This window comes from Lepidochelys kempii, chromosome 9 (assembly GCF_965140285.1).
Source record: "Lepidochelys kempii isolate rLepKem1 chromosome 9, rLepKem1.hap1, whole genome shotgun sequence".
NCBI lineage: Eukaryota > Metazoa > Chordata > Testudines > Cheloniidae > Lepidochelys > Lepidochelys kempii.
The window spans coordinates 19,799,780-19,813,691 of NC_136388.1; the positions used below are offsets into that span (position 1 = coordinate 19,799,780).

At 44.2% G+C, this 13,912-nt stretch overlaps 1 protein-coding gene across 2 annotated transcripts in view; it reads left to right on the forward strand.

Moving 5' to 3' along the window:
* SI (sucrase-isomaltase) overlaps positions 1–3,491 on the forward strand; it is a 152,656-nt gene extending 149,165 nt beyond the window's left edge. For both annotated transcript variants that reach the window (XM_073359491.2, XM_073359490.2), the window contains exon 71: positions 1,162–3,491. In XM_073359491.2, the coding sequence (XP_073215592.2) occupies positions 1,162–1,239 (78 nt within the window). In that variant the 3' untranslated portion in view covers positions 1,240–3,491. The remainder of the gene's footprint in view (positions 1–1,161) is intronic.
* The last annotated feature ends 10,421 nt before the right edge of the window (positions 3,492–13,912 follow it).

Here is a 13,912-nt window from a genome sequence, read left to right on the forward strand (position 1 = left end):
ACACAACATATAATACTCAGTCATGTCTTTTAGACCAAGGTCCTGCAATGAACTCCAAATGGGCATAACCTCTGTGGAGCCCTGAGTGAAAGCATGTCAATAAACCGAGGACTAGTTCCACAAAGGGGACTTAGACTCAATGTTGCAATGCCTGACATTTAGGCACCCTGCAGTCTAGTGGACTCTAGAGTCCCAAGTTAGGTACCCAGGCTCCCTATACAATGCATGGGGAAAGTTAGGTGCTCTTCAAATAAGGATCTACAAAAGCCAGCAAACTGAATGTAGAGCCACCTAAGCTAGCCCGTAGGAAATGCTGAGGAGAAGGGTGAGCAATTAGGCTCCTCCTCCCCACAAAAAGGGAGCTAGGTATTAAAATCCAGGTTGGAGGGAGGTGCTACCCTCTGCTTTGGATTCTCAGCTCCGAACTCTCTCCTGGAATTAGCTGCCTTAGCCATTTCTCACCAAAAAGGAGGAGGAAATGGTGGTGCCCCCTGTACTTTTAGCCAGTGGTTGGGCACTCACCAAGGATGAGGGCGACTCAGGTTCAATTCCGTCCTCTGCTTTATATAGAGAAAGGAATTGAATTTTGGGTCTCCACCCCCTGCCAGGTGAGTGCACCAACCATTGGCCCATGGGGTGTTCTGAGATGGGTTTCTCCCAATCTCTCCTGTTGAAGTTATTCCACTGTGTGTAAGAAAGAGTCACTGGACCAGAGAAAGTGTGAGAGTGAGGCACTCAGGTGAGACTTGGGAGACCAAGGTGCAAGTGAGCTAGGCAGGAAAATGCTTAGTTTAAGAATCTTGTTGGGACTTACACATGAGCTGGGAGCCAGGCATCTAGACTGAGGCATCTGTGCATATGTTCACTGATGGATTTTTAAATACTTTAGACACTTTACTAATGAAAAAGTAGGCACTGAGGGGAGTTTACCAGTGGAAATCTATGTGCGTGGGGACTTCAGACTTAAGTGGCAGCTGAAGGGGTTTTTTGAAGAACTAGAATTTAGATTTTGGTGCCTAAAGTGACAGTTTGGTCACTTAAATCCCTTTGTGGATCTAGCCCCAAATCCTTAAGAATGACTGGGCTGGGCTTCCCTCCATTGTGATTTGTTATTATATACTCATACCCGTTTTCTTCCTTTGACCTCTTCTCTACTTTCAGGTGCTACAAATTGATTTTACTGAGAAAATATTCAGCATTGAAAAATTTACACAACTTACATGGACAACAAGCAATTAACCATCGGTGGGCAAGAGGCAGTTTTAAAGCATCTCCACAGGCATATTTTCATCAGCTGTTGTATTTTGTTCAGCTATACTAATAGCGAAAAAAACAAAGAACTAAAAAAGGTCTATTGTGCATAATACTGCACTAAGACATGTAATTTTGCCTGTGCCACTTAATTCCGACATGATTAGTACGTATGTTCACTTAGCTTGCTCACATGGATACAAGCTGATTTTGGAACATACATATCATATTAATGAAAACATGTTAAGATTTCGCTGAGATCTTTTGCTGAGTAATAGAGAGCTTAATTTTTGCAGGTTATTGAGGTGTCCCCTTTAACTAAAGCATTGCCTTGATTTGGGCAGGCAAGCAAAGCACCTTCCCCATATTAATAATGTGGTTCAAACAAACCCCACATCAAAGCTTCTTCTATCACTGGTGTTGAACATTTTGAAGTACCAGAAGAACCACAGTTCCCATGGTATTTCTGGTAAGGAGACACCACGGGAGGAGACATGTAAAGAAAAGTGCCCAAACGCTCTTTAAAACAAACAAAAAAACCAAGTCTGCAGCCATTAAAGAAAAACCTCAGAAATATGAACCAAGTGGCTAATTCATCACTGCAAAACAAGCTTTTACACTGAACTGGCTATCTCAAGTTAGCTGTCCTGCTGTAAAATCCTCGTGGAGACAATGTTGTAGTTTTCAACTTGATGCAGTGAGTCAGCAGAGATCCTGGAATAATAGTTCTGAAAGGTGGGAACTGCTACATTCAGCTAAGCCACTTGCTGATAACTTTAAATGGTTTCATTCCTCACATAAAAAAGGAGAGGGAGGGTTTCAGAGCTGCATGGCTGTCTATGACAGGTTTCAGAGTAGCAGCTGTGTTAGTCTGTATCCGAAAAAAGAACAGGAGTACTTGTGGCACCTTAGAGACTAACAAATTTATTTGAATCTATTTCCTTAAGTTAAATATCCTCACACTTTCCTGTCAACTGTCTAAATGGGCCATCTTGATTATCACTACAAAAGTTTTTTTCTCCTGCTGATAATAGCGCATCTTAACTAATTAGATTCTCACAGTTTGTGTGGTAACTTCCAATTTATCTGTGTGTGTGTGTGTGTGTGTGTGTGTGTATATAATCTTACTATATGTTCCATTCTATGCATCCGATGAAGAGGGCTGTAGCCCACGAAAGGTTATGCTGTAATAAATTTGTCTGTCTATAAGCGACACTTCATTTTGATGCTATACATAGATGGCATTTGGCTGAGCTCCATTGCTTCATTGTTCCTCCCAGCTCAGGAAGAAGCCAAGTCAAAGAAAATTAGCAGAGCCCATGGGCACGTTCAAAGCTGCACTAGAAATCCAAAAGAGCTCAGAGCATTTTGGCAACTCAGATTGGTGGAGCTTAGTTTGTGCAGAGCTTAGACGAGCACCTCCATCTTTTTTTCTTCTGTTCTCCCTCCCAATGAGGGAGCCAAGAAGAAAGGGGAACAGAAAGTGTTTGTGGCAGTGGTGGAGGGGACTGGAAAGAGAGAAGAGCACCTTTTACAAGATTTCATCAATGTGAGGTATAAATATTAAAGAGCAACAGGCAATCATTGATTATTAAAGACCTTTCACAAAAAGATGATTATTAATAGCAGAGACAGTGCACTGTAACACTGAAGAAATGAGAGACAGTGTCTTTTTGAAGTCTAAATTCACACAAGGGACTTTATCATTGCAATGCCTAACTTTCAGGGGCCTTGCCAGCTAGTGGAATTCATAACCCTGAGTCAGCTGTGCAAGCTCCCTATATCATGCACAGGAAGATTCACAAAATCCAGGCTAAGCCCGACAGTAGGAAAAAGGGGTGTGAGCTAAGCCTCATCCCTCAGGGCATTAGGTGCTTATTGCCTTGTGGGCTCCACAGTCTCCTTGAGTTAGTTGTAAAGGCATCACTGCAGAGACCAGCCAGGGTAGGGGGAGAAAGTAGCAGCAGCTGCTTCATTTATAACCTTTAGCATAGGTACGGGCAACTGTTGACATGCAGCCTGCCAGGGTAAGCCCTCTGGCAGGCCGGGCTGGTTTATTTACCTGCCGTGTCTGCAGGTTCGGCCGATCGCAGTTCCCACTGGATCACTGCTCCAGGCCAATGGGGGCTGCGGGAAGCGGCATGGGCCAAGGGATGTGTTGGCCGCTACTTCCCCCAACCCGCATTAGGCTGGAGTGGCGAACCACGGCCAGTGGGAGCTGCGATCAGCCAAACCTGTGGCCGTGGCAGGTAAACAAACCATCCTGGCCCGCCAGAGGGCTTACCCTCGTGGGCTGTGTGCCAAAGGTTGCCAATCCCTGCTTTAGCCTAATTCATGGTTTCTATTTGTACAAGCCTGGTCCAGTGGCACCTGGACTAGCACCAAAGCTGCATAAAGATTTAAATAAATGGCCCTTGCCCCTTCCTCTGCACTCTGGGAGACTCTGTCTTGGTTAGCAGGGAATTAAGGGGGGGAGGGCTTTGTGAGGGCTTCCATGTGGCAGGTGGGTGGGCAAGTGGCACTGAGGTAAGCCATTGGCCCCTCGTCATCTGGAGGAAGAGATATAAACCACATCCTTCCAGCCTGAGCCTCCACCCTCCCCCATCTCCCCCAAGTCCAAGTGAGTGTCCACTGAAGGTTCTCGGAATGGGGGGAGCGGTCAGTTCCCTGATAAACCAGGCTCAGATGTGGACATCAGGGAAGGCATTTTCTAAAAGAAACTGGAGAATCGGGTGTGAGATCCTAATGAGTGAGGCGACAATCCCATCTTTCACACCCCTTTAATTGTCATGCAAAAGCAATAGGATTGGACCAGTTGTGGAGGGGTGACTTGCACTGTACTGCCTAATACAGTATTGCCTAAAAGTTGTGCAATAAGTGAAGGTAATAAAGTTGTGACCTCTTTAAACCACTTTCCTTGCATCTTGTCTTTTTGCCTGGCTGTCAGGGACAAAAAGAATATTTGGGCTAAACATCAAGAAAAGCTTCTTAACGGTAATATCTGCTAGACTGAGGAAAAGTTGCCCAAGAAAAGGGGTAATGCTCTGGCCCATGGGAAATTTAAAACTAAACCCAAAAAGCCACTAGAAAATACACAAGAAAGAAACGGCGTCCATTGATAGATGAACTATATGACCACCTGACTTGTATGATTCTATGCTATTGCTCCCACGTAAAGACACATTAAGGAGGCTTTTCTTTCCTGCTAGGAATCAGACACCTCAAAATAAAAAATGTGAACCAAACATAAAAAGCTTGCAGGGTGACTACTTAATTGACATTTTCACTCTGGGCATTTCAAGTGCCTTTTTCTCTTCAACTCCTACTGGTACCGCAAACTTCCTTGTGGTAATGTAGGGGGAAGAAAAATGCCAGTCACATCCATTTAAGGTTCATCAACCTTTATCTACAGATTCAAAATATGATTGTCCTAGTCACAAACAGCTGATGAAGTGTTGCGACACAAAGAAGCCAGATATAAATACAGCTATCCACTTGCTGATAGTTTTAACAGACAGCATAGTTGGCACAATGGTGACATGACACTAATCTCTGACAGTTATCAAGCTTTAGGCAGTAAATATAGGGATTGAGCAAACCGTGCTTAACTAGCATGGCTTCACAAGGGTCTTACTTTGATGGGTGAGTGGAATTCACAACCCCAAGTTAGGTACCCAAGCTCCCGGTACAATGTGAAGGAAGACTTCGGCACCTAAAAAAATGAAAGAGCGGTGAAGCTGATAGTAGCACTTATCAAGCTGAAGCTAGAAATTGTAGCAAATTGCTATGGGAAGCAACGGGACACAAGGAGAAATCTATGGTCAACAGCGTAAAGGACAGTGGGGTCAAGGAGCGCAAGACTGAAGAGAGTTGGGGGTCATGAAGGGTTCAGTGAGAGTGAGTATTAAAGATCTGAGGCCATGGTACGCAAGTCTGGGGAGAGTGGGGGGGTTGTGCAGGAGTCACAGGTGATAAGTATGGCTGCTGGCAGGGTCACAGGGAGTCAATTAGGGAGTCTCTGGAGAAAGGGGGGTCATGTAGGGTTCAGTGGGCCTGAGTAGCAAGGCGGGGGAGGGCGAGTCAAACGACGGCATAGTGAGCAACAGTTGTGATAATGAGGATCACACAGGCGTCAGCATCATGAGGGAGTGGGGGGGGGGTCATTTAGGAAATGGCTGGTAAAAGTAGGGTCATGCAGGGGACAGTAGGGCTATCATGTCAGTGGGGGCACAAAGATCACGGGAGAGCACAGCTGAGGGTTATGTGTGGGGGAGGGGTAGTTAATATACTGTTAATGCATGTCAAGGCAGTGTAGTCATGCAGGGCAACACTTGTGACAGTGAAGATCAGACAGTGGTCACTGATAATACATTTGGAGGCCAATGGTGTCATGGGGGGGTGGCGTTAATGTAGTATCTGGAGGAAACACATTGATGCAGGGGTCAATGTGGTTGACGAGCAAGCCATTGTGGTCAAACGTGGTCATGGAGAGCAATAGTTTTGATAGTGAGGCTCACATAGGGAGGTTACATCAGGTCCTGGCACTCAAGGCTGGTGGGGGCAGGAGAGAGTTACTGAGGGCCAGTAGCAAGTATGCACTCTCAGAAGGTCATGGATAGCAAGGCTGGGAAGTAGTGGGGTTCATGTGTGGGGGGTGTCACTGATCCATTTGGAGGCAATCACGGTCACAGAGGGGACATTTAGGGAATGACTGGAGAAAGTGGGGGGTCATTCAGGGGACAACAAGGCTAAGTATCAAGTTGGTGGGGGTGGAGGGGCATACAGGGCATTAGAGATCAAGGCCAAATGTAGTGGCGGGGGTTGTCAATAAGGCTCAGTATCAAGGCAGTGTGGTCCACGAGGTGGCAGTGAGGGTCAGGCAGGGGTATCAATGATGTTACTTTTAGAGGCAGTCAGGGGGGTCAGTAGGCGAATGCCCAGAGTGTGCAGGGGTGAGCAGGGTCACTGAAGCTGAATATCATGTCAGTGGGGTCATGGTGAGCAAGGTTGATTGATGGTAGTGGGTGTCATGAAGGGGGTCAGCGAGGACCAGGAAGTGGGGAGGGGCTGGGGAGGGTCACAGGAAGCAACACTTGTGGTACTCAGGACATGGGCAGGGTCACTGCTGAGATGTTTGTAGACTGCCAGGATCACAGCGGGGTCAATAAGGGAGTTTCTAGCGAAAGAGGGGTTATGTTGGGATGTGTCAAAGAGACTAAGTATCAGGTCAACGCGGTCACACAGCATCATGGAGTGCAAGGCTGAAGACAGCGGGTGTGTGCGCAGTCATTCATTGGTCAATGGGCTTCAGTATCAAAGGGCTGGGGTGGGTGCGCAAATGAGGTCCTGGAGAGCAACAGCGGTGAGAGCGAGGATCACACAGGGGTCAGTGATGATAAGTTTGGAGGCTGTCAGGGTCACAGGAGTCAGTTAGGGACTTGCTGGAGGAAGCAACATCATGCAGGCGTCAAAGAGGCTGACTAGCAAGACAGTGGGGTCACATCGGGTCATAGAGCTCAAGGGCGGTTAGTGAGGGCCAGTAGCAAGTAGTGGGGGGGTCACACGTAGTATGACTGGAGGTGGTCATGCAGGGGGGATCACTGATAAGTTTGGAGGCTGTCAGGATCACAGAGGGGTCATTTAGGGAATGTCTGGAGAAAGTGAGGTCAGTAAGGATGAGTCTTAGGGCACTGGGTCTCTAAAGGCTGCAGATTGTCAGTGGGATCACATGGGGTCATGGCAAGCAAGGCTGAAGGTAGTAGGGGTCTTTACATCAATGTCTTTGAGTTCTTTCAGATTAGTCAGAAGATCTCTGCCATGTTCTTTGAAATCAAATTAATTAATTTCTTCTTTGAGTGGGTTACTGATCTGGTGGATAAGAGAATGTGCTGGACATAATATACCTGGACTTTAGAAAGGCTTTTGATGTAGTCCCACATGACATTCTGCTAAGTAAGCTGGAGAAATGGGGGATTGGCCAAACTACAATTAATTGGCTACATAATTTGTTAAACAACTGCAAACACAGTAACCATTAATGGAATGATGTCAGCTTGGAGGGAGGTCTCCAGTGGGGTTCCACAGGCATCTTTTCTGGGTCCTGTGTTGTTTAACATCTTTATTAATGCCCAGGATGTGGGAATAGAGAACACAGTGATCAAATTTGCGAGTTGACAACACTTTGGCAGACACAGCTAAAATTCCAAGTTGATCTTGATCACTTGGAGAACCTGGCTATCACCAACAAAATGAAACTCAACAAAGACAAAGTCAGGTGTTGCACTGATGGAAGAAAAACCAAATGCACAGGTATAGAATGGGAGACGACTGGCTTGGCAGCAACACTGCTGAGAAGGATCTGGGAGCTGCGGTTGATCACTGCCTCAACAGGAGTCAACAGTGTGATGCTGGTGCAAAAGATCAAATGCAGTTTTAGGCTGCATTAACAGAAGCGTAGCAGGCAAATCACGGGAGGTGCTAGCACTGTCCTACTGGGTGCTGGCTAGGCTTCTGCTCGAGTAGTCGAGTGTCCTATTTTGGTCACCAATGTACAGAAAGGATGGAGAATAACTGGAAAGGATTCAGACGTAAGCGTCAAAGATGATCAAAGGGATGGAATGAAAACCAAAGGAACAAATGCTGAAGGATGGGTATGTTTAGTATGGAAAAGAGGCGATGAAGGGGATACACGATAGCGGTCTTCAAATACTTGAAAGGCTGCCATAAAAAATGGAAAAAATTGTTCTCTCTTGCCAAAGAGGGAAGAAAAAAAGACAATGGTTTCAAACTACAGCACAGCAAATTTAGATTAAATCTCAGGAAAAACTGCCTACCTGTAAGAACAGCAGGCCAACGGACCAGACTGCCTCGGGAGGTTGTGATAACTCCTTCACTGGAGATTTCCAGAAGGAGGCTGGATAGTCATTTCTCTTGGATGGTTTAGAAACAACAAATCTCTTGGCAGGGGATTAGACTCGATGAATCTTTTGGCCACTCCCAACCCTATGATTGTATGATTCTAGCTAGCAGTGAGGCTCCATACTCACCTGTTTTCACTCCATGCATCTGAAGAAGTGGGCTTTTTACCCATGAAAGCTTATGCCCAAATAAATCTGTTAGTCTTTCAGGTGCCACTGGACTCCTCGTTTTTGTGGGTACAGACTAACACGGCTACCCCTCTGATACCGAGTACTCAGTTACTCAATCTGATAATATCTCTCTGCTTTCCAGATCTTCTTCACTGACAATACTGCCCTCTGCTTCGTCACACACTTTGAATCTGCACCTCTGCTTTATCTGCAGATTGCACACTGGAGAAGAACTGTGCTAGTCTCTGCAGCTGGCAAAATCAGGAAGTAGTTTCTCAGTAGAAATCATGTGTAAATCACATTGGCACATGGCTTCAGTACCCACCCAACGGAAATGTGGTGGTTTCAAATTGTTTTCAATTTGAAATATTGATTTCATTGAAACTAAAACTTGAGATACCATTTAAGAAAGTTAATAAAGAAGCAAACACACACTGATTAGAAATATTGACAGAAACCCCAGCAGAGCAAATTGATCAATTTTCCTGGCTCTAATTTTAAGCTGTAGAAATACATGTGATTTTCATAGGTTTAATAAAAATCTGTGAGTATTTTCACAGAGGAAAATTTTGTATTAATTTTTAGTGGCTGATTTTCTTATCTCAGAATAAATCAGGAATGTCTCTACTGAAGTAAATAAAATTACACTGGTGTAAAACCATCATAAAAGGAAACGCAGGCTGCCTAGTTCCTTCCTTACTGAGAAGTATCTTAACTTTGCCCAAGAATTGGCATGAGCTCATCTCTATACTGATTAAACTTCTCCCTAAGGTCAATATTTCCATTACGGGAACCTATGCTAGAATTACATATTCACTACCTACGATGTACGTGGCACTGGGTAAATATAAATACACAAAAATTATACCAACCAAAAGGGAGGCATTTTGTGTGTGTGTGTGTGTGTGTGTATTTATATATGTGCCCCATATATGTGAATTCTTTCCTTCTGTAACCAGGAAGAAAAAGAAGAGATATGACCATTTTTGTACTGTGGTGAAAGTGTATGGAGGAATTACCCTTTGCAGACAATATATTCCAACCAACTTTCATAGAGTCATGGAATATCAGGGTTAGAAGGGACCTTAGGAGGTCATCTAGTCCAACCCCCTGCTCAAAGCAGGACCAATCCCCAATTTTTTGCCCCAGATCCCTAAATGGCCCCCTCAAGGATTGAACTCACAACAGTGGGTTTAGCAGGCCAATGCTCAAACCACTGAGCTAACCCTCCCCACCAAAACAAGTGGGTGAAGCCATTTGGTTAATGAAAACCAGTGCTCCAACTTTATTGAAAGCTCTTCGACTGCTTGGATTGTGGATGGATTCATATCACTATCTGTGGATTTAAAATAGTTATGATGGACACACTCAGCAAAGGAAATAGTTTTCTTCTGCTGTATATTTATAAACTACAAATGTGGCCTTCATGAGTCATACATATGTATGTAAAGGGCTAAATCATCCATACACTTCCATCACAGCATGAAAGTGTTTATATCTACCTTCATCCCCATTCTCATTACTGAAGGGAAGATCTCACTTCCCTTTTGATCCCTATATACAAATGATCTAGATATAATCTTTACTCCAGCAACTAGAAAGAGGAAAAGAACCAATCTGGTTACAAACATTTGTATGCTTATGGTGAAAGACTATGGCTGTTTAACTTGTTGAAGACTGTGGGTATCTATATTTACAGAGAAAGGTATGTATACAAAATACATATTCATATTCACATTCACATCTTCCCAAACATCAGTCTGAGTTTACAAAAAATATATTTTCAGGGATAACTGAACTTTTTTTGAGTAAACTACCAAAGTTAACAATCTGTGTATCTGCAGAGTAAAGGCTCAAAACAGCACACCCTTAAAACTTTTGTGTGAGTTTCGACTGTTCTCAGGAAAAGATTACAAAAATATATAAAATGTAAAAATCAAAAAGTATTTTCAAAAGCCTTTTGAGGATCACAAGTATTTTTTTAAAGTTGCTGTTATTTTCTCCAAAATCTTTTCCTGTCTCTCCTCCTCCCCCAAATTCCAATAACCGTCTGACCTTCAAAGTCAGAAGTTGATTTGCAGTAATTTACCAAGCTAATTTTAATTGAGAATAGCTTGGCTACATTATTTTGTTCCTCTTTCTCAACAGAGTGGACTCTAGCTAGAGAAAAATTTGTTACCCTCCCAGGTAAAAAAGTCCCAAGACTATTGTCAGACTAATTGTCAATGGCAAAATGTTAGAAGGAAACACAGAAACATCCAGAAGTTCCAAAGCTACTCAGGAGAGGGAGTAATATAAAAAAGCTCCCTACCTTCCGAGTTCTCCAACTCTTATCGTTCATCACTCCCCCACTAAACCACTGACAAGAATTGCTACAGTCACATTGGAGGGGAGACAGAGGGCTCCTAGTCAAGTCCTATTTTTTATTTCAATAAAAAAATGACTTTTATATGAGAATGAAGATGAAGGGAGGAGTTAAGTCTCATATGACCGGGCACCCCATCCCTTATTATTGTTGATGTTTGGATTTCTTGCTGATTGAAGTGGGAATGTTGGAAATGAACAGGGGTCCTTAAAATTCAGGGAGACTCTCTGTGGGCAGGTCTACAATACTGCTTAAGTTGATCTAATTTACATCGCGCAGAGTGTGACAAAGCCCCCCTCCTGCCTCTCGATTGACACAAGTTTCACGCTGTCCAAACCAGCGCTATGTCAGTGGGAGATGCTCTCCTGCCAATATAGCTTACGCTTCTTGATGAGGTGGAGTAATTATGCATATGGGACAGCGCTGTCCCATCAGCGTAATGTGTCTTCAGCAGCCATGCTCCAGCGTCACAGTTGCATCAGTGTCGATGCACTGTTGCAGTGTACACTGGCCCTGTGCGTTGTAAGTCATTAGCCATATGCTATCTTATTCTTATCCCTGACTGAACTTCATTTTGGATGCATTGGGCAGGTGAAATTTCCTCTTTGGAAAGGTCATGCAGACCTTTCATGGTTTTTTCCCTGCTGGATGTCTTGTACCAATAGGAGAAAGGTGGTCTTGGGTTTAAGACCCATGCCTGGACCTTAGGAAAGCTGAACTCTATCCCTGGCTTTGCAACAGGCTGGTATCTGCCATTGAACAAAAGCGACTTTGCTGGGAGCAGAGTTAGGCCAGTGCTGAATGCTTTTGAAAACCGCACTCTTTGCACTTCAATTTCCTTACCCATAAAATCTGAATAGTACAATTACTTGCCTACCTTACTGAAGTGTTGTCAGGCTAATTCACTGATGTCTCTAAAGTGTATACAAAACTTCAGATGAAAGGCATTGCATAAGCGCACTGTTTCAATATTTCATACTGTATAATTTAATATTCCAGATTCTTTTAAAAAAATTATTATTGAATAAAATAGCTGTAGCTTTTGTTTGTTTGTATGGCTACACTATAAGAGGAGGTAGAAATAGGGATTATTTTTAAAAAGAAAAAGTATTCCCTATTATAACAAAATAATTTCATCTACTCAACAGTCTTTGTTCAGCGTCAACTTTAGAAGTTGTATGTATAAATGTATGTATGTATACTGGATAATGAAAGAACAGCTTTTCAGAATATTTTCAGAAACACACAAAAAATTACATACATCATTTGTCAAAATGTCAGCTATCAGACAAGATCTGGTCATGGAAATAAAGATGCTGGAAAGAGTGACAGTTTCTCTTCAGCTAATTGACAACATGGGAAACATACACATCAAAGGAAGTATGTTATGATATTGCTCTTGTGAATATAATCTGTCAGAAAATGCAGACTGTTTATTAGTTAGAAATAAACATTCATTTTAATCTTCAGCATCATACGGGCGCACTTTTGAGAAGGAAATGGAATATAGCTTTAAATCCCAGCAGCAAGAAGTGTTCACAGAAACAATGAACACCCTTTTGAAGAGCCTTTAGAGAGCAGTGATAAGATCTAAAAAGACAGCAATTTAAATATTTTTACAGCGCGGCAGCTTCCATATTTAACAGTTTAAACAGCCAAGTTTAAACAGCATATATTACAGGCAAAAGGATTATGGACATGTGTACACTACAAACTTAAGTTGACTTAAGTTAACATACAGCCACCACAGTAATTATGTTGGCTGCGTATGTCCACACTATGCTTCTTGTGTCAGTGGAATGAGTCCTCACTTGCAGCGCTTGCATCAGTGCAGAGAGCAGTGCACTGTGGGTAGCTACCCCACAGTCCAACTCACTGCAAGGTGTTTTGGGAAGGGTTTGCAATGTCTCCTGAGAGCAAAACATGCTTGCAGAGTGCCCGGGAACATGGCCGGAACGTCCCAGGATGCAGTCTTCTCTTCTCTGCACTGATTTCATCTGCATCCCATAATATTTCAAAGCTGTTTTCAAAAGCCTAGCAAGCTCACACCACCACCATCTCTAGAGAAGCATGGATTTTACACAGCTCTGCACTGTCGTGGGGAGTGTTGCAAACACCATGTGCCTTATCCTGCAGTATTTCCATAGCCATGAGAGGAGCCATTGTGCGGAACATAGCAATTTCCTTCATTTGCGGCTGTGATTGTATGCGCCATCCTGCAGGATGGCATGGCAGCGATAAAGCACCGGCCCCTGACACTATGTGGAATGTATGTGGCGAAGGGGCAGAAGGGGATAGAGTGGTGCTGGAATGCAGCTCTGGACAGGTGTTTCATCAGAAGGTCAACCAGACACCTCAGCATGTCTGTTTGGTCCTTCAGAATCACCATCTTCTGCTGTGTGTCATGCTCATTCTCCTGAGCTTTTCTCCTGCTGTTAATGTCCATTTTTCCGAAGAAAGCAATCCTCCATGCCCTCTGCTCAGCATCCACTGTTCCAGAGGCATGATTTTTTTACAAACATGTCATTGTGCATTCTCTTTCTTCCTCTCCTTGTCTGGCTCAGACTCTCCACTGATGTGGAGGGAGAGCTGAAGGCACATTTTCAGCTGCAAAACATACAACGCACAGAGGCTATAGTGCAGACTTGCTATATTGAAATCACTCCCCTGAACCCATGCAAGGGTAAAGCAGTACGTTTTCATTTCTGCCAGGGAGTCATTGAATCAGTTGGCTGTCCCAGCCATAGTGAGTACGGCCTGGGGGCAGGGAAGAGGTGAGCTGGCACAATCCTTGGGGAACATGCCACAAAAAGAAGAAAACTGCTTTCACCAACGTAGTCACCTTGCACCAATAACATCTATAGGGCAGGAGTTCTGAACCTTTTTCTTTCTGAGCCCTCCCCTCCCCCCCAACATGTTATAAAAACTCCATGGCCCACCTGTGCCACAACAACTGGTCTTCTGCATATAAAAATCAGGGCCAGCGTTAGGGGGTAGCGAGCAGGCAGCTGTCTGGACCCCCCACAAAGCTACATTGCTCAGCATTCAGTCCTGGGCAGCGGGGCTCAGGGCCCCAGGCTTCAGCCCCATGCAGCGGAGTTTCGGCTTTCTATCCTGGGCCTCAGACAGTCTGACGCTGGCCCTGCTTGGCAGCCCCTCCCCCCCCACAAACCTGCTCATGGCCTCCCAGGGGCCCCGGACCCCTGGT